We start from the raw sequence: 21,534 nt of genomic DNA, 5'->3' as shown, positions 1-21,534 counted from the left end.
CCGACATTTGTTAATAGTCCTCTACATTTTGCAAAATTTACTTGCTATTTCAGTCCCCTCTCAATTACTCCCTACATCAAGAAGATCTGTTACCTTCTCTGGGTATCATTGTGTTTTGCATTTCACATGTGATATTGTAAGTACTTGTTTCCATCTCTGTCTTCCTCATTAGAACATGGACACTTTGAGGCCAGGATGGGATCCTAATCCTCAGTGACACAAGGCATATTTTAGTTTTTTAAAAACACTTTTTAAAGTATATTTATTTTTATTAGTAATCTGTACGCCCAATGTAGTGCTTAAACTCATAACCCCAAGATCAAGAGTCACGTGCTCTACTGACTGAGCCAGCCAGGGGCCCATACAAGGCATATTTTATTTTATTTTATTTTATTATTATTTTTTTAAAGAATTTCTTTTTCTTTTAAGATTTTATTTATTTATTCATGAGAGATACAGAGAGAGAAAGAGAGAGAAACAGAGACAGAGACACAGGCAGAGGGAGAAGCAGGCTCCATTGTAGGGAGCCTGACGTGAGACTCGATCCCTGGTTTCCAGGATCGCGCCCTGTATTGAAGGCGGCATTAAACCACTGAGCTACCTGGGCTGCCCACAAGGCACATTTTAATTGCACATGTAGATACTGTATTGGAAAGCACACAATATAGAACATTCCTGTCGTCATAGAAGGTTCTATTGGACGGCATTGACCTAAATAGAACAGGGCTCTGTATGTAACACTTCTTGAGTATTGTGTACTTTTATTTCATGGTGCTTATCAAAAATAATAATTAATGTCTATCTATCCTACTAAATCATAGGCCCTATCAAGATGGAACTGTGTCCGTTTTGCTTACCAGTGTATGTCTAGTGTCTAATACACTAGTACATGAAAATAATGGACACCAATTTGATATTTGTCAAATGATGAATGAATGAATGAAGTTATATTCTAATAAATACAAAAATTCTGTTCTTTGCAATTTCAGATCCAGACTAGTATATAGACAAATGCTTTTTGAAGTTTCAGACCTCTTTCTGCCTTTCCTTGCTGAGCATTTCCTTTCATTCCCTGAAATGAAGAGAAAAATAATATCCAGCTAGTGAGGATTTGGGGACCTGGTACTTTGGAAATATTTAAAGAATGATATTCCAAAATATGGTAATGTGAAATACATGATTAAAAAAAATCTTACATTATTCTTCCTACTCAAGATCAATTTAGCCATTTTGGTATTACTCATAATCCCAGAAAGCATTCTTATAACAAGTGAGGAATACTTGACTTCATTTATTTAAAGTTATGATCATTAAATTTTTATTTTGCATCATAAGATGGGAGAGAGGTTAAAAAGTGCAATTTTATTCTTTTATAAATTATGCGAAAACATACTTTAAAAAGAATAAACAATAGAAATAGAACAATTAAAAGAGCTCTTAAATGAATTAAACTAGAATCAAAATAATCAATTAAAATTTCAGCTATCATGGCTAGCAATGGATTAGATGTAAATTTTCGCATTTATTAATCTTAAGAGCTTGAAAATGTTAGCAGCGTGTAATGTTGTTGCCCTATGCTGTCTACAGCAGTGCTCTGATGTATCGTCACTGGGATTTAGCTTTAGTTAATACATCCACATCAGCTTTGTCAGCTTCTCCAAGACTTTTTTGATGGCTCTCAACTAGGACATTGTCTTCCTTTTTTAGGGGCCTCTGGGAACTACCATCTCTGTGAACTATTGGAGCTCCAAGGGCAACAAAGTTGTGTACATCCTGGAGCTTCTTCCGCAGCCATTCCACCCGCTCCATGGAGCTCAGATGTTTGCCCAGGTTATGCATAAACTGTATTTCACTCACAGATCTCTTCCTGGAGGGAATAGAAACAGGGAGGACCACTCCATTAACTCTCTTCTTGCCAATCATAAAGCCAACCTTAAAATCCAATTCCCATGCCCTCACCAGGCAGAACAGGGTACCATACTTACTTAATAGGTTTCCCATCTGATTTTGCAAGAAAACAAATTGCAAACATGACAATCATTACTTTAACCATGTCTTTTGCAGACATCATCTTCACTGAAAGGAAAAACAAAATGAAAATATTTAAAGAAAATATTTAAAGATATTTTTAATATGCTAAACTGTACAATTAAATTTATAGTAGTTACCATTACAACCACACAACTACACAGAGTGTTGCAACAACTAATTGAATTGGTTTTCACAAAAGACTTGTAAAATCAGCCTTTTGGGACACCTGGGTGGCTCAGCAGTTGAGTGTCTGCCTTTGGCTCAGGGTGTGATCCTGGAGTCCCAGGATCGAGTCCCACATTGGGCCCTCTCCTTCTACCTGTGTCTCTGTCTCTCTCTGTGTCTCTCATGAAGGAATAAATAAAAGCTTTAAAAAAAATCAACCTCTTTTATTTAGTATATTATATATTCATAATATATTATATATTAATAATATACACTAGTGTATATTAGTGTATATATACTGTGTATATATTACTGTGTATATATATTAATATATACACATAATTTGCCTTAGAAATTAGTTTTACTTTCTTAAGCAACTTTTTGAGTTTTTTTTTTTTTTTAAAGATTTTGTTTATGTATATCAGAGAGAGAAAGAGAGGCAGAGACACAGGCAGAGGGAGAAGCAAGCTCCATGCTGGGAGCCTGATGTAGGACTCAATCCCGGACTCCAGGATCATGCCCTGGGCCAAAGGCGGGTGCCAAACCGCTGAGCCACCCAAGGATCCCCAACTTTTTGAATTTTGTACAAATTTTAATATATGAATTTTAAGCCACATGAAGAATGAAGAGGCTTACTTTTTAGAATTTCCTTCTACATTTTATGTTGGTTCTGATTAAGTGCTTATAATTTGCTTGAAAATGGTTAATTCTCTTAACCAGGTAAATTACTAATGCTGTTTATTTACTTAGCAAATTTCTTTTTTTCACAAGTCAACTTCATTTCAGGCCCTGCAATAATAACCATAAATACCAACTCAATAGGCTCTGATATACAGATTTTTAATGAATTAATGCACATTTCTCCTATCATTAAAAAGAATGTGTTGAAGTGTTTTAAAATCACCTAATTAATTGCTTGTTTACGGATTTAGAGCCTTGGCTCCATATGGAATGCTTGTTTATCTTACTTGGCTTATTTTATTAACAGTCTTGTTTGAGTATAATTGTTAGCACTTTTCTCTTTTGCTCATAATGCTTTCATCTCAGAATAGAATAGTCTTACCTTAATCTGCATTTCAGTAATTGCAAAGCCTATTATTACTGTAGTGCTTTTTCTTAATGCTTCATGTTCTCCATTTTAACACACAGAATGGCTGTGTACTCATATTTTAAAGGGAAATAGCACCACTTAGAAGTCACATAAGAAACATTATAATCTACTACATTTTTTTCCCACTCTGCAATATAAAGCTACTGATGAAGAAACAGATGAAGATGCTTCGATGTTGGTTTACGTCAGGAAGAGGCACTGTAGCTGGAGGAGAGAAGCACTGGTATTTAGTACTAGCTTTGTCAGAGTCACCCAGTGACTTAAGACATCTCTCCTTGGCTTCCTTGTTCTTAGTAGAGAGAAGAGCTTCTTATAAGAATGCCATGAAAAAGCAAAAAAGCAGTTGTAAAATACCCTTAAAATTCATGTAGTTTTCAGAATAGCAAATTTGGAAAGGCTTTATGTAAAGGGAATAAACATTCAGCAGTAAAACTGAATTTCACCAACTATAATATATATATTTGAGTTTTATATGAGTCATAAAACAGTCTGGATAAGGATATTCTGCAGGAAAAATGAATTTTAACACAACTTAATAAATTTGTACTGGTTATTTAAATTAGAATTACTCATTCATCACTAAGCTCTTTTTTTTTAATTTCAGTAAGAGACCATTAAAGCTTATCATGCACAATTTTAATTATTTTTTTTGTGTAATTTCAGATGAATCTAGAAAAAGCAAGGCATTTCGAAAGACTTGAATCACCAAAACTAATGATTTAAGGGCAGTGGAGCAGCATAAATTCCTTTTGTATTGTGGTATTTTATATTAAACAGCATTCAAACTCTCCCTTAATAATTTACCTTGAACAAACAGCATGATACTTGTAGAAAATAGTACACATTATATAATTATTCAATTATGAAAAAAATCTCAAATGCAATTTAAAAGAGAAACTAAAGATTACTCACCACACAATGTCTTGTGACAAGATCTTTCAGGTGTATCGGCAGCTGATGCTTTTTCGAAGTTGAGTAAACTTGTGAAAGCTGATGAATTTGACTGTAGACTCTCAAGTGTGACTTTTATATATAGGTCTTCCACTTACCAAGAGAAGCTTTTCTATTGTCATAGATGATGTCATTCCCAATTCTCTGGTTTGTAACTATAGGCTCAAAGTCACACACACACACCCTTAATGGGCGGTGCCCATTCCTCTTAAATTTTAAATAATTGGATATTAGAAGGAAAACAGTGTGGACCTCGGAAAAGAGTTTATGCAAAGATGTCTAACAAATACTGAATTGTAATTCTGAGTGGATTAATGAATTTATATTATAAGAAAGACTGATTTCAAAGATATATGGCAAAGTTATTTGAAAGTAAAATCTGAAAATAAGTGCATTGGTCATAACTACACTATTGGTATAATTACTGTAGGGATTATAAATAATCACATTATGTTATTCCTACTTTATAAGCCATTTTCAGTCAAACCATATTACTCCGGGTCATCTTTCCAAAAAAGTAGACATAGTGCTTTTCTTAAAAGAAGTGTTAAAAGTATTTTGAGAAAATGCTTTTTGTATGTAATTAATTCTAAGGCTTTAGATGTGAAATTACTTTAAAATTCATTTAACTTAAATTTCATTTATGCATTTTAATTTGCAGGAAAACACTTGCTAAGCACTGTCTGCCAGATTTTATGTGTATTATCCCATGACATCTTCACAGCCATCCTTTAAATAGTTATTAGCCCAACTTTCACATGAGGAAACTAAGGATTGGAAAGTGGAGAAGATGGAATTCAATCAAAGTCTTTATAACTCCAGAGCCATTCTGATTCTTACCATCTTAGTTTCTCCCTAGAAAAGTAGCTCTTCTTTACATTCCAGTCTTTACAAGCCTTTACCAGCCTCTTTGCCCAGGGGTTGGGTCTTGACTTTCAGGTTCCCCTGATGATAATTAAGAACCTGCTCTAAAATTTAGCAAAGGCATAGTACTGCCACCTGTCTGACTTCAAATATTGCTATAGCCTGCTCCAGTTCAAAACCCTTTGAATGCCCTGGATGCATCCAGAATTCATTTAGGCAGCTTGCCTCCAATTAAATTCCAGCATTGGATTAGTTTTCTTAGCTCTGGTCCTATCCAGACTTCATGTAATTCCTTTTTATTTTTTTTAAAGATTTATTTCTTTTTATTTGAGAGTACACAAGTGATGGGGAGGAGCAGAGGGAGAAGCAGACCCCCTGCTGCACAGGGAGCTTGACTCAGGGCTCAATCTTAGGCCTCTGAGACCATGACCTGAGCTGAAGCAGATGCTCAACTGACTGAGACACCCAGTTATTCCATTATCCCCTTTCCTGCTAACCATTGCCAAGGTTCGATTCTACATCAAGTACAAGCCAGGCCAGGTTTTGACAGTACCTGTACAGAGTCTAGAATGAGCGATATGTATTGATCATGCTCTTGGAAATACTCCTCCCTGGGCAAATCTCACCTGGAGTGTATGTCCAGAACGCATTTTAGAGGTGCTACAGACAAAGTATAAGATGACTGGAGGATATGAACTAGATTGCCGAAAATATTGGATAAAATGACATATGAGAAGCAGTTGAATGAAAACTGGAGAAGCTAGAAAAGACTTGGGGTGATGATAAAATAGCTGCTTTTAATTTTTGATGAAGTGATCACAAAGAATAGATATTTACTGTGGTTGAAAGAAGGACTGAGTTTAACGATTAAAGATTACAAGAAGGCAGGTTTAAGCTGAACTTGGACATTTTAATTATTAAAATAAGGAATGAAGGAGCACCTAGGTGGCTCAGTGGGTTAAATAAACAGCTCAGTGAGTGACTCTTGATCTCCGCTCAGGTCTTGCTATCAGGGTCATGAGTTCAAGCCCTGCAATTGAGCTTCAGGTTGGTTGTAGAGCCCACTTAAAAAAATAAAGTAGGGAATCAAGTACCTTCTTAACTAATGAATTTCCCCATCATTGCAAGTGTGAGTAGCAGCTACATGAGCATTTATCAGTACAGAGATTCATACATAGTGGAGGGTTGAACTAAGAAACCAAGAGATTCCTTTTGACTGTAAAAAATCTATTATTTTGGTCTTTTTGAAAACCTCTTCTGATGTGAAGTCTACACGTGATGTTTGTGTACCATTTTTTGGTTATATACTGTTGAGAGGAAGGAGAATTATAAATGTGAATGATTTTTATAAACACACTTTCATTGTTATTATAATGCCATGTTTAGCATTTTAATTTGTAGATCTTTCCCACTTCTTTGAGTAAGTTTGACATAATTGACAGCTTTCCAGGAATAAGGCAATTAGTGCTTTTACTGTGTTCCTCCTACTGCAAGTAAATAAGAATAAATTGTCCTATTAAGACAACCACAGCATTAAACTAGTTTTTCAGACAACCAAAGCAAACATTTTAAACAATGTTTACTTGTTAAAAAAATGCATTGAGTATCTACCATCAGCCAAGAGCTATGTTAAGCACTAGATAATTGAGACATGATCTCTGCCCTCAAGTTTAACACAATTATAATATAATGTGATAGGTGTTATAATAGAGATATGAAGAAAGGCATATGAGGAAGTGACTGAATTTCCACAGAGCTGTTGGAAGATATTTCACTGAGAAGCTGAAATGCTCTCTGGGAAGATTGAGTTTTCCATGAGAGGTGGAAAAAAACCAGAGGGAACAGCATGCACAGAGGCACGGAGGCAACAAAAACTGAATATATGCTAGTAGAAGAAGAGCAGAGATGAGCCACGATCCTAGGGAAGGAGCTTGCGTGCAATCTGTGGAAGGCATTTGTGTGTACAAGAACAAGTTTTATCTTGGAGTCCTTTCTAAATTCATGCATGCTAGTAATATTTTTATGTCTCTCAGATTTTTTAAAGGACTTTCTGACCTTCCCACAGAGAAGAGATATAGCTGCCAAGACTTGGCACATTGTTTATCTGAATCATCAGGGTCTGGGACTGCAGTCATTAGATAGAAGGACATCATTTAAGAAATAAGAGGGCTAGGGGCTATGTGGGCACGCAAGGCTGATGTCACATTGACAGAAAAGCTGACCACAGCTCCTTGCTTTGAAAAGCTCAGCCTTTCTTGGCACTCTCAAGTTCTCTGAAACCAGGATCAGACCACCTACTGTATTCCTCACATTAGGGAAAGAAAAAAGGGCCATGTGTTTCCTGTTGCATGATGGGACGTTTAATTTTAGACTGATACTTTTTTCTTCTGTTTGCACAATAGGAATTAGTATGGCTTTGGGGACTTAGCAGGGCTAAGGAAACTCCCCAAGGTTAGGAAATCCAGCTACAGTTCCCCTGATTCCAGACAGATTAGATGATGTCTGAATAGGTGATTTACTCTTTTGCTTAAAGCTCCTCTAGAGATATTGAGCTACTGAGTTCTCTTTAAAAAATTTTTATTGTTGAAGTGGACATACAGTATTATATCAGTTTCAGGTGCCTAACAGAGTGATTTGACAATTCTATTCATTATGCAATGCTCACCACAGTAAGTATGATCACCATCTGTCACCATTATTAGAATATTATTGCCTATACTCTTTATGCTTTACTTTTCATCTCCATGATCTATTTATTTTAGAAAGCTTATATTTTTTTTAAGATTTATTTACTGGGGCATCTGGGTGGCTCAGAGGTTGAGCGTCTGCCTTTGGCTCTGGTTGTGATCCTGGGATCCTGGGATCAAGTCCCACATCGGGCTCCCTACAGGGGGCCTGCTTCTCCCTTTGCCTATATCTCTGCCTCTCTCTCTGTCTCTCATGAATAAAATATTAAAAAACAAGATTTATTTATTTATTGAGAGAGAGTGTGTGTGTGAGTGCAGGGGGGAGGAGCAGAGGGAGATGGAGAGAGAGAATCTTAAGCAGATTCCCACGGAGCATGGAGCCCGACAAGGGGCTGGATCTTATGACACTGAGATCATGACCTGAGCTGAAACCAAAAGTTGGACAGTTAACTAACTGTGCCACCCAGGTGCCCCAGAAGTTTGGGGCACTTATTTCTTAATCCAATTTCATTTATTTCATCCATCTCCCATTCCTCTAGCAACTATCAGTTTGTTTTCTGTATTTATGAGTCTGTTTCTGTTTGTTTATGTTTTGTTTTTTAGATTCCACACATAAGTGAAATCATGTGGTATTTGTCTTTCTCTGACATTACTCTTGGTATAATATCCTCTAGGTCCATCCATGTTGTCCTAAATATAGTAAGATATCATTCTCTTTTATGGCCAAGTAATATTCCATTGTGTGTGTGTGTGTGTGTGTGTGTGTGTATACAACATCTTCTTTATCCATCTATCGATAGACAATTAGGTTGCTTCCATATCATGGCTACTGTAAATACTGCTGCAATAAACATAGAGGTGCAAATATCTTTTTGAATTAGTGTTTTCATTTCTTTAAATATCCAATAGTAAAATTACTGGATCATGTGATATTTCTATTTTTAATTTTTTGAGGAACTTCCATACTATTTTCCACAAAGGTTGCACCAAGTTAAATTCCCACCAACAGTGTATGCGGGTTTCCTTTTCTCCACATCCTCATCAACACTTGCTTTTTTTTAAAATTTTTATTTATTTATTTATTTATTTATTTATTTATTTATTTATTTATGATAGTCACAGAGAGAGAGAGAGAGAGGAGAGAGAGAGGCAGAGACATAGGCAGAGGGAGAAGCAGGCTCCATGCACCAAGAGCCCGATGTGGGATTCGATCCCGGGTCTCCAGGATCGCGCCCTGGGCCAAAGGCAGGCGCTAAACCACTGCGCCACCCAGGGATCCCTGTTTTTTTTTTTGTTTTTTTTTTTTTAAGATTTTGTTTATTTATTCATGAGAGACACAGAGAGAGGCAGAGACACAGGCAGAGAAAGCAGCAGACTTCCTGTGGGAAGCCCGATGCAGGATTTGATTCCAGGACCCGGGATCATGACCCGAGCTAAAGGCAGACACCCAAGCACTGAGCCACCCAGGTGCCCCACCAACATTTATTACTTGTTTTTGATTTTAGCATTCTGACTGGTGGAAGGTAATATCTCATTGTGGTTTTGATTTGCATGATGTTGAGTGATGTGAGCATCTTTTCATGTGTCTCTTGGCCATCTGGATGTCTTCTTTGGAAAAATGCCTTTTCAGGTCCTTTGCCCATTTTTAATCGGATTATTTGTTTTTTTGGTGTTCAGCTGTAAGTTCTTTATATATTTTGGGTATTAACTCCTCATCAGATGTATCATTTGCAGATATCTTCTCCCTTTCAGTAGCTTGCCTTTTTGTTATGTTGATGGTTTCCTTTGTCATGCAAAAGCTTTTAATTTTGGTGTAGTCCCAAAAGTTTATTTCTACTTTTGCTTCCATTGCCTGAGGAGACATACCCAGAAATATGTTGCTAAGGTCACTGCCTATTTTTTCTTTCAGTTTTATGGCTTCAGATCTCATATTTAGGTCTTTTTTTTTTTTTTTTTAAGTTACAGCATCTTCACTTTTCAGATCCCGATTTCCACATCTCAAAGTAGAATACTGCCTTCCCTCCTTTGAGTTATGAGCTTTCAGATATGATCTAACATATGTGAAAGTGCTTTGCATACAACTGGCACTCAAAAAATGCATGTTGAAACTAAATCTGAAGGGAAAATGTTCCTGCCCTGAGGATCTGCTTCACTCCAGGAGTCCCCAGTAATAAACACGGAGAGTATTGAGCAGCTGGGCCCAATCTGCTCTCCGTCTCTAAGATCTGCCAGCCCAGTCCCCTGAAGTGCAAAGAATTCTGAGCAGTAGGTAGTAGGCAGCTATGATGTTCATAAAATCCATTCTGAATCTGCTAATTTCACAAGATTGTACAATTAAAACTAAGACTAATCATATCTTTGCATTATTGGTAATAAAATGTACTGAATGTGATTGGAGAGTGGATTCCTACACAAATTAATAAACTGACAGGTGGCCTCAGAAGCTACATTCTTCTCATACCCACTAGCAGCACCGTGCAGTGGAAATGCTCAGGACCTGAGTATGGAAGATGAGGGCAAAGATTGTAGCTCTGGCACCTATTAGTTGCATAACCCTAGATAAGTTGTTTTTATTACAAAGCCTTAATTTCCACATGAAAATAAATATAAACTATCCCTATATGGTTACTATGAAGATCATACAGAGTAATGTATATCCATGCACTTTGCCTACTGCATACAGTCTTGATTAAAACCGTAATTAACAATAATAACGTTGTTTTCACAAATCCTTTTAAAGTGATGTAATTCCAATTTGGAACTTTCTGTGTCCTTTCTAAGCTGAATTCAGGGCATTTCAAACATCACAGAGCTAGCTGCCCTAAATGCTACACCTAGAATGCTATGGACTTCATCTTTCAACAGTGGAGAGAATCTTCAGTATTGTCTAACTCAACAAACTGTCCAGAAAAATGCTCAAATGGTGCAAAGAGAGGCATGAAGATGAGATTCTATATTCTCCCTGCAGGGAAATTCTCCAGATGTCTAGGGCACAAATAAAGTATTAAAAAAGTCACTACGAAACTTAATTCCAAACCTACTCATGTGGTTGGTTAGTTTATGAAATCAACTAGAAGGAAGATCACAATGCAAAGAGCAGTAGATGTGGAGTCAAAAGACCTGAGTTCAGATCTTGACATTACTAGGGCCACCAGATTCAGTAAATAAAACCATAAGGCATCAGTCAATAATAACATATTGTATAGTTAAAATTTTATTAAGGGGATCGATCTCATGTTAAATGTTCTTTACACAATTAAAAAAAAGGAATTTTTAAAAAAGATTTTATTTATTTATTCATGAGTGACAGAGAGAGAAAGAGAGAGAGACAGAGACATAGGCAGAGGGAGAAACAGGCTCCATGCAGGGAGCCTGATGTGGGACTCGATCCCGGGACTCCAAGATCATGCCCTGGGCCAAAGGCAGGCACTAAACTGCTGAGCCATCCAGGGATCCCCCAAAAAAGGAATTTTTAAAATGCCACCAGGCACCCAGTTAGATTTGAACGATTTCTAATTACCTATGCATATGTACACTGAGATAAAAGAAGTGTATGGGACATACTTATACTAAAAAATTATTTGTGTTTATCCAAAATAAATTAGAAGTATTTAAATTACATACCTTTTTATTTATATTTCCTTGAGTGTTGACTTTTTCTTACTTTTTCCTGTTTTGCAGAATTCTTTTTTTTTTTTTAAGATTTTATTTATTTATTCATGAGAGACACAGGGAGAGAGAGAGGCAGAGACACAGGCAGAGGGAAAAGCAGGCTCCTCACAGGGACCCCGACATGGGACTCCATCCCAGGTCTCCAGGATCATGCCCTGGGCTGAAGGCAGCACTAAATCGCTGAGCCACCCGGCCTGCCCCTGTTTTGCAGAATTCTTGAATAAAGTTTCTTGCAGTTATAATTTATGCTCAAAATACACTGTAACATGGCTTCTAAATCCAAATGATTTTGTTCTTTCCTACCTTAAACATACAGTAAAGAGAAAACATGCTCTACATTATCATATGTGCTGATATCCTAAACATGTACTGAAATAAACTCAACAACTCTGAGAACTGCTCTTCAATTTGATTTATTGAGGCATATAATACCATCCATCTTTCATGGCAGGAAACTGCTTTTCTGCTCTTCAGGATTACATTTCATCTCTTGATTAGTGGCTTTTAAAATTGCTGTCCACTGACAAAAAACAAAAAAAAAACAACAACAAAAAAAAACAAAAAACATTGTCTTCAGTTATAACTTCCTTCTTCATCTCTACATACACTGATTTCATATGTCCCCATGCTAGATGAGTATTTAGGAATATCTGTGTAAGACAATTCAATTTTAGCAATGGAGCACTTTATAACAGTTTGCTCTTTTTTTAAAAAAGATTTTATTTATTTATCCATGAGAGACAGAGAGAGAAAGAGAGAGGCAGAGATATAGCCAGAAGCAGGCTCCCTGCAAGTAGCCCAATGTGAGACTCAATCCCAGAATCCTCGGGATCACGCCCTGAGCCGAAGGCAGATGCTCAACCTCTGAGCCACCCAGGTGTCCCAAGAGTTTGCTCTTTTTTCAATTTGCATAATCTTACTGTTAAAAAAATATTGATAACCACAAACAAGAAATAAGTAGGCTTCGCTCAATAGAGTATTTAAAAAGTTAAGAATTGGAGGAAACTTTTCTTCCAAAAGTATAATTTCAACACATTAAGTAAATGAGGATTCTCTTTGTTAAAGAGAGTCAGTGGTTTTTTAAATGTGGGAGAATTAAATACATGCCAACAGAATCAAAAGTAATTTAATCATTTAGTTTGAACAGAATAAATACTGAAGGTTAGGTGGTTATTTCTGTCCCAATTATGGTCCTGGGGCTGGCTGTCCATTTAAAAGAAGCTGTGGATAGAGGTAACTTTCCTTAAAAGGAGCTCTGGACAAGGCAGGCAATAACATACAACTCTGTTTTATAGAATCCACTTGTGTATCAAAGTATTTGTTTTAAATAATTTGGGAGAAGGAGCATAACTACCCCCTCTTTAAGTGTAGAGTAGCTTCTTCCAAAGAATACAGAATAGAAAAGGGGGAAAGGAGTAGCTTTATAGTAGGGAACCCTGAAGAACACTACCCGTGAGGAAGGTCAACATTAACGGCCTAAGTCACATTGATAGAATTTACCCTTAATATTATGTGATGAAAATGCCATTTTACCTCTGTGATATTGCTCCCAAAAATCCACATCCCCAGTCTAATCATGAGAAAAACATGAGGCAAATTCTAATTGAGGGGAATCCTACAATACACCTGACAAGCATTCCTCAGAACTGTCAAGTCATCAAAACAAGAAAAGTCTGAGAAACTGTCACAGCCCAGAGAAGCCTAATGAGACATTATGACTAAATGTAATGTAGTGTCCTGGATGGGATCCTGGATCAGAAAAAAGGAGGTTAGACAAAAACTACGGAAAAAATAATAGGCCACGGTCTTTAGTTAATTAAAATGTACTGATGTTGGCTTATTAATTATAACAAATTACCATACTAATGTAACATGTTAATACCGCGTGTGTGTGTGGGGGGAATAGTTGAACTCTCTGTGTTGTCTGCTTACATTTTCTGTAAATCTAAGACTTTTAAAAAATGAAGTCCATCATTAAAAAAATTCAAGGAGATACTAGCAGGATAAATTAGTGTAACTGTCAGCGAAAAAAAATGCTTATGAGTTGAATTGAGAATTAGACTACTTAATAGCAAAATTCAGAGCGAAATGTTTTTTTTAAAAGATTTTATTTATTCAAGACACACACACACACACACACACACACACACACACACACATACACAGAGGCAGAGACACAGGCAGAGGGAGAAGCAGGCTCCTTAAGGGGAACCTGATGTGGGACTTAATCCCAAAACCCCAGGATCACAACCTGAGCCAAAGGCAGACACTTAACCACTGAGCCACCCAGGTGTCCCGAGAGTGAAAGATTTTTAAAAATCATCTGTCACTTTCCACAGCTCTTTACACTATACTTGTCTTATTTGGTTCTCACAGTATCTGAGGTAAATATTGTTCCTTTCTTTAAGTGAAGCTTAGACTTACAAAGTTACTGGTTCAAGTTTATTCAACTAGTGAGGGGACATAGCCAGAATTTACATCTGTGTCTCTTTCATCCATGGCTTTATCCTCCATGTCATATTACAGAGAATAAAGGTCAAAAGAATGTAAGCAGGAGGTGGGAGGATGGGTTAAATAGGTGATGGGGAATAAGGAATGCATTATTGGGAGGAGCACTGAGTGTTGTATGGAAGTACTGAATCACGAAATTGTACACCTGAAACTAATATTACACTGTATGTTAACTAACTGGAAAGTAAATAAACACTCAAAAAAAATGAAAGCAGGGAATTCAACCCAAAACATATCTGTTAAGGTCAAGGCCCTGTGTTGGAAGATTATAGAGATTATAGAGAAGGTCAGTCACAGACACTGACCTTATAAGGTGTGACTGAGGAATATAACACTCTAGTTGGGAAGACAGAAAAATATGATTAATACTTGGTCCACTGGAGTAGAGAGGCAGATGTCGCTGTTTAACCTGTACACAACCTTATTCCTGTGGGTGCTAAGAAATTTCAAGGTCAGACTCCTACACTTCTATGCAATCACTGCAGATTAAAAGATTATTTTTTACCTGAGGGAGAACTGAAGGATTGTCATCTTGGTTTCTTTTCTGGTATAAATAAGATGACATACATAAATGATAAAGAGGACAATCTTCTATCTAATATAAAGGTCTCTGCCTATAGTTTTTTAGCTGTAAATGTTTTCCTTGCCACTAAATAGTTTAGTTGACACTCTGATTCAGCTTGGATTCAGCAAAAGACTCCTATCTTTCATTAATCAGATTGCAATAATATTTTAATAGTTATAGAGCTCCTACTAGATGGCAGGAACTAGTCTAAGTGCTTTATACACATTATCTTTTTAATCTTTACAACAATCCTAAAATGAGACTTTTTAACCTGTATTCTGCAACTGAGAAATCTGAAACATAAATAAGTTTAAAACTTGTCCAGAGTTACCCAACTATAATGACAGAGGCACAATTTGAACAGAAGAAGATGATCCCATAACCATCTTATAATAATTATGGTATATCGCCCATCTATTCACCCCTCCAACACACACATAGAGACATACACTAAAACAGTATATTAAAGTGTGTTTACTATACTATATACTATAATTTATATGTGAGGAAATGTAGTTTCTCTAACTTCTAAAATTATTTTGATCTTCTCAAGCTTCCCAAGAGCTAATTAGCAGGGGCGTAAAAATGCTCAGTTTCATTTAGTTTAAAAATGGGCTCAATTATGCACCATCAGCAAGTGGGATTTATTTCTGGAATGCATAGATGGTTCAACATGCAAAAATCAATGTACTCTACCACATTTACAGAATAAAAAGAAAAAAAATACATGATGATCTCAAGTGGTGCAGAAAAAGCATTTAACAAAATTCAATATCCTTTCATGATAAAAACACTCAACAAACTAGGATTAAAAGGAAACCACCTCAGGGTGCCTGAGTGGTACAGTCCATTGGGCAACTGATTCTTGGTTTCAGCTCAGGTGGTGCTCTTAGGGTCGTGGGATTAAGCCCTGCACCCAGCTCCAAGCTGGATGTGGAGTCTGCTTGGGATTCTCTCTCCCTCTCCCTCTGCCCCTCTGGCTTGTGATCTCTCTCTCTTAAATAAATAAATAAAAATCTTCAAAAAAAAAAAAAAAAAGGAAAGAAAGGAAAGCACCTCAACATAATAAAAGCCATATATGAAAAACCCACAGCTGACATCATACTCAATAATGAAAGACTGAAAGCTTTTACTTTAAGATGAGAAACAAAATAAGGATGTTCACTTTCATCATTCCTATTCAACATAGTACTGGAAGTCCTAGTCAGAGCCATTAGGCAAACAAAAGAAATAAAGGCAGCATTATCAGACCGACAACATAATTAGATAGACAATGTAATCATGTTTGTAGAAACTGTAAAGATCACACACACACACACACATAAAAACACATACAGTTAGAATTAATAGATTCAACACTGCAAGATACACAATCAACACACAAAAACCAGTTGCACTTATTTACACTCACAATGAACAATCCAAAAAGGAAATCAAGAAAACAATTTCATTTACAATAGCATTAAAAAAATAAAATATGTAAAAATAAACTTAACCACGAAAGTGAAAGACTTGCATAGTGATAACTATAAAACAATGCTGAAATTAAAGACATCAATAAATAGCAAGACATCCCATGGTAATGGATTGGAAGACTTAATATTGTTAAGATGTCAATAGTACCCAAAGCAATCTACAGATTCGATGCAATCCGTACTGAAAGTTCAGTGATTTTTTTTTGCAGAAACCGTGCAGGAGAGCTTGGTTCTTGTCCCATGGAGTTGAAGAATGGACCTCACAGACAAAGGAGAGTGAGTAAAGTGAGAGAAGTTTATTAAGCAAAGATACAGAGAAAGCTGTAAGAAGCGAGAGGGGTCCCTACAGGGTTGCCACTGGAGGATCTTTTTGGCTGGCCTTCTTATAGAAAACCTGACTAGGGAGCTTAGGACTTGAGATTTCTTGTGCTGTCTTGAGTGAATGACATATGACTATTTTGAGTCTCAGTGATTACTTGGTAGCCATCAAAGGAAGATACTCCCTAGTATTTTGGAGCCAGGGGGCCAGATTTACTTCCTTATCTCTGTTTTTGTTGCCTTGTCTCTGTTTTTGTTGCAATCTCAGTGTCCTTGAGATTTATGGGAGCCTGACCTTGGAGTCTCTTGGTGTCCTTGGGATTTATGGGATCCCAGGGATTTGTGGGAGCCTGACTCTAGGCTTTTCCCTTATCTTTCCCTTCCTAGCCCCATTTGTCCCGAATTCAATAGAAAAATCCTTCTAAAATTCATATGGACTCTCAACGGATCTTGAATAGCCAAAATAATTTTGAAAAAGAACACAGTTGCAAAACAATGCTTTTTTATTTCAAAGCTTACTACAGAGCTATGGTAATCAACACTGTGGTTATTGGTATAATGACAGATATGAAGACCAATGGAATAGACTAGAGGACACAGAAATAAATCCTTGCATACATGGGCAGATGACTTTTGACAAGGGTGCCAAGACAATTCAATGGGGGAAAGGACAGTCTTTTCAACAAATGGTATTGGGAAAACTGGACATCCACATGCAAAAACCTGGAAGCTAGATCCTTACCTTATATTATATATAAACATTAACTCAAAATGGATCAAATATCTAAACATAAAAGCTAAAACTTCTAGAATTCTTAGAAAACATAGGGGAAAGCTTCATGACATTGGATTTGGCAATGATTTCTTGAATATGACAACAGAAGCATCTAGGAGTAGGACAGAGAGGGTGGAAAGAAAATTTTCTCAGAGGAGGTAACATTTTAGCTGGGTCTAGAGCAAGGAACTACATTACTTAACTGTTTTACGTGTATATTTTGTAACTACAGCTAGATCAAAAGCAATTCATGGAGGGTAGCCTGAAAGAATCATAGTTTCAGATTGAAAAGGATCATTAGAGATTATTTAAACCAATATCTTCTGGAGCCCTGGGTGGCTCAGTGGTTGAGTGCTTACCTTCAGCCCAGGGCGTGATCCTGGAGTCCCAGGATGGAGTCCCACATAAGGCTCCCTGCATGGGCCTGCTATCTCTTTCTGCCTGTGTCTCTCTGCCTCTCTCTCTCCCTGTGTCTCTCATGAATAAATAAATAAAATCTTAAAAAAAAAATAACCCAGTATCTTCACAGTACTGCTATAGACTGAATGTCTTCAACAAATTCATATGTTGAGACCTATTTTCCAATGCAGTGGTGTTTGGAGGTGGGGCTTTTTGGAGGTAATTAGGGTATGAAGGTGGAGCCCTCCAGGAATCAGATTAGTGCCTCTAGAAGGGGCACCAGAAATATCCCTTACCCCTTTCTGACATGTGGGAACATAGACAGAAGACAGCCATCTATGAGTCAGGAAGCTAGTTCAGAAATCAATTTCTGCTGTTTGTACACCATCCAGTCTATGGTAGTTTGTTCCTGCAGCCCCAACAGACTAACACACTAACAAAGAAACTGGGGCTCTGAGACGGGAAATAACTTGCTTCAAGTTCTTTTTTTCATTCTCTTCACAATTCTTTTTTTTTTTTTTTTTTTTTTCATTCTCGGTCATAGACTTGAGAGGCCTACATCTCCTCAGATTGGACATATGAAATGATTTTTTTTAATACCAAAATGAAGACTTGGTGCCCCCTTCCCACTTGACTGAAGAAAGTGTTCTCACTTAATAGGCTCTCTTGCCTTGGTGGTTTTAACATCAAAGAAGTCTATGTGTTCCACAAATCCAACCCAATGGAATATGCTACCAAGTTAAGCTAATAATGGTCTTAGAATATTGCTTTTCTGTCCACAAGCAGGGTTATTCATTTTCCTGCCTGTCACATGCTGCAGTGTGGGGATTATCACCCATTCTTGAACACATGCTGCCATCACTCTTCTGACATGGGCGGTAAGAGAAGGAAATAAGCCCTTCCTTTAATTGAAAATGAACAGAAAGCAGAACAGAGAATACAGTGTATGCCTGTTGCTGGGTGTAGCTGCTCAGAGTCTTCAGACCTAGCTTCAGACTCATCTGGTCAGGGTCCTAGAAGGATTCCGCATGGCTAGCTACTGTTCCACCACCATCTGGTCAATGCCATTTTATCTCTCATGAAAGAGAAGCCCTTGAGCATCTGGCTTGCCATGAAGTTGAAGTTCTACTTACCATGAAGCATTTCAGGCCCATCATCCTAATCCTCATTTTCTATTCCAGAATCAACATCTTTCTGGCTGGCAGGAAGATTGGGAGTAGAAATATATACCTAATTCAGGAGAAACCCCTTCTACCATAGAGGTTGTAGTACAGAATGGCCTACAAAAGTTCAGTCTCATTAGATCCAAAATATGTCAATATCAGCACCGTTTTGTTATTCCTTCAAATTATCTGTAGACACTGACAGACTGGTCCAGCCCAGTCTAGTTCCTTCCTCTCTATTGTTTTCTCCATTTCCAGATAATATTTGGAACTTCACATTTTGGTACATTTTTCAGATTTCCAGATCTCTGGGAGGAAAAACTCTTATTTCCACAATGGCAAACAATAAACAATTCAATCAAAGAAAAGAATAATTTTCCCTAAATAAGTACAAATTCTGCAGAGTAGCACTGCCCAAACACATCAAAATTACATAATCAAAAAGAAAACTGAGCTCCTTCATGCAAAACATTTGCTTTCATGTCATTTCCATTTTCTCAAAAGGAATAGATGGATATTTGGAATGTATGTATATTTCAAACACTTCAAGTGGTTTCCTTCAAATCAAATAAGGTCTTCCTTAAAGGCAAACAGGGCAAAACAAGTCTCCCATTTTTACAAAAAGAGAGAGAGAGAGAGAGAGAGAGAGAGAGAGAGAGAGAACTGCTTAAAACTTGAAAATTACACACACCTGACTTCTATCCAGCAGTTTTTAAAAAGTCTTAGGGCTCAAAAAAAAAAAAATTCTTGAGTAAATGAATAAATAGAAGAATTAAACTGACTAACTCAAATGTTTATTGAATTCCTGTTATACGCAAGCACTTAATTAGATAACGAGTATACCACTGGAAAATAAAACTGTACCTTACCTTCCTGGAATTTCAGCCTAGTGGAGAAGACAGGCAATAAATAAATGAACACTTAAATGTAAATTGGGATAAGCATCAAGGATAAACTGGACTAGTTCTCTCTTGATAGAGAATAAAGGTGTATGGTGAGGGGTATGTCTTTCCTTAAGGTAGTGTCCATACCCAATGTGGGGCTTGCATTCATGACCCTAAGACTTAGACTCTCATGCTCCACTAACTGAGCCAGCCAGGTGCCCCAAGGATAGCCTCTTAATTTTTTTTAAAGATTTATTTGTTTATTTGTTTTGAGAGAGAGAGAGAGAGAGAGAAAACGAGTGGAGGGAGGGGCAGAGGGAGAAGAGACAGAGGAAACAATCTCAAGCAGATTCCCCACTGAGTGTGGAGCCTGACACAATGAGACCCATGAGATCATGACCTGAGCCAAAATCCAGTCAGACACTTAACCAACTGAACCACCCAGGTGCCCCAGGGATACCCTCTTTATTTATTTATTTATTTATTTATTTATTTATTTATTTAGGGATACCCTCTTTAGATAAAATGTCAGAGAGGACTTCTTTAAGGCTGAATCATCTAAGCCTAGATTGAAAATTGAGATGGAGTCAGATGCGCTAAGTCAGATGGCTAAGTCAGATGGCTAAGAGCCATGTGTGAGAAGGCTCTCCCCCTGTAGTATCTGCAGAACTGAAGACAGGCCAACTATGGTGCAGTTTAAAGATGGGGAAAAGAAAGATAAGGGTGTGTTAATTCATGTAGGTCTTAACAGAATGCTGTCAGGGGTCTGGATTTTATGCAATTGAGGGAGCCAGACAGGATTTTAAATAGGGCTGGGGTGGGGATTGGACAGAGATGTGACTAAGTTCACAATTTCAAACGATTACTCAGCTTGCGGTGTAGTGAATGGATAGGAAGTATGCAATGAATAGGATCTGAGAGATCACTTAGGAGGCTCTTGCAGGTGAGAGATGAGGGTGACTCGGGGCTGGGATGGTGATATGGAGATTTGATCTATAGGTGCAATCCTCTACAGAGGTGGTCTAGCGGAAAAGAGGCAAAAATCAAGGATGCCTACTTGCTGCTCTTGTGTGAGGTACTTAAATAAAGTCTTCCGTCTTTGAGTTTATATGCTATTGGCCTGATCTTTAGTGATATTGAATATGACCAAGAGCACATTTAAAAACCTGCAATTTCCCTGGCAGCTATCCCAAAACCACACAAAATGAAATTTGGATCCCTCACCCTTACAGGTCATTACATTGATCCTATTTGGCAGCGGGCCTATGTTCTTAGCTTGCTGGCACCAAAGTTTGAATAAATGAATTCTCTGTATCTTTTGCATCGCATCACTTAGCACTCTATTAACACACAGCTGCTGATTAACGAACTAAATGTTGAACTGAACTGAGGAAAACGAGATATCCTTGGAGTTAGCAGGTCTACCTTTTGAAAGCAGTTTCAAATTTTGGGAAGAGGCAAAAAGTCATTAGGAGCCAGATAAAAGAATAGCTCTACTTAATGGCAAGATGTGGCCATAAAATAGTGGGTGATTTTCTTGCATGGTTCCTAACCTGAAAAGATAACTCCCAGAGAGCACCCTCAAACCCCTGAAACCACACACCAAGCCACACATTTACTCTCTTTGAGCACTTACAATACTTAAGGTAGCATCTGGGCACTGGATATACAAAGTCACATAAAATATGGAACCCTGAGGAGGGTGAGGTGACCCTTTCTATATAAGGCTCCCACAGAAATCTATTCTTCCTCTACCAAAGCATGTGTCTCACCATATTAGTTTTTTTGTGTGTGCCTTGTGCTAAGCAAGGCTCATGTGCCCCATGAGCACAGAGGCATGGGTATTTTTTTTCCTTCACCATTGTCTCTCTTGCCTGCCCCTAGCAGTTCCTGGTATCTGCTGGAGTGGGTGCTTGTGTTTGACTACCCATCGTCTTCCCCCTTCTTAAATAAAGGAACCCTC

General features: G+C 37.4%; 1 protein-coding gene across 1 annotated transcript in view; it reads right to left on the bottom strand.

Moving 5' to 3' along the window:
• Positions 1 to 1,346: 1,346 nt before the first annotated feature.
• PTH (parathyroid hormone) overlaps positions 1,347 to 21,534 on the bottom strand; it is a 46,800-nt gene continuing 26,612 nt past the window's right edge. The window contains exons 5-6 of the mRNA XM_041729660.1: positions 1,986 to 2,076; positions 1,347 to 1,867 (exon numbers count right to left, since the gene is read on the bottom strand). Of these exons, the coding sequence (XP_041585594.1) occupies positions 1,606 to 1,867; positions 1,986 to 2,076 (353 nt within the window). The 3' untranslated portion in view covers positions 1,347 to 1,605. The remainder of the gene's footprint in view (positions 1,868 to 1,985; positions 2,077 to 21,534) is intronic.

This window comes from Vulpes lagopus, chromosome 15 (genome assembly GCF_018345385.1).
Source record: "Vulpes lagopus strain Blue_001 chromosome 15, ASM1834538v1, whole genome shotgun sequence".
Lineage (NCBI taxonomy): Eukaryota > Metazoa > Chordata > Mammalia > Carnivora > Canidae > Vulpes > Vulpes lagopus.
Note: the sequence above shows the minus strand (reverse complement) of the source record. Positions and strands in the feature narration are given on the sequence as shown.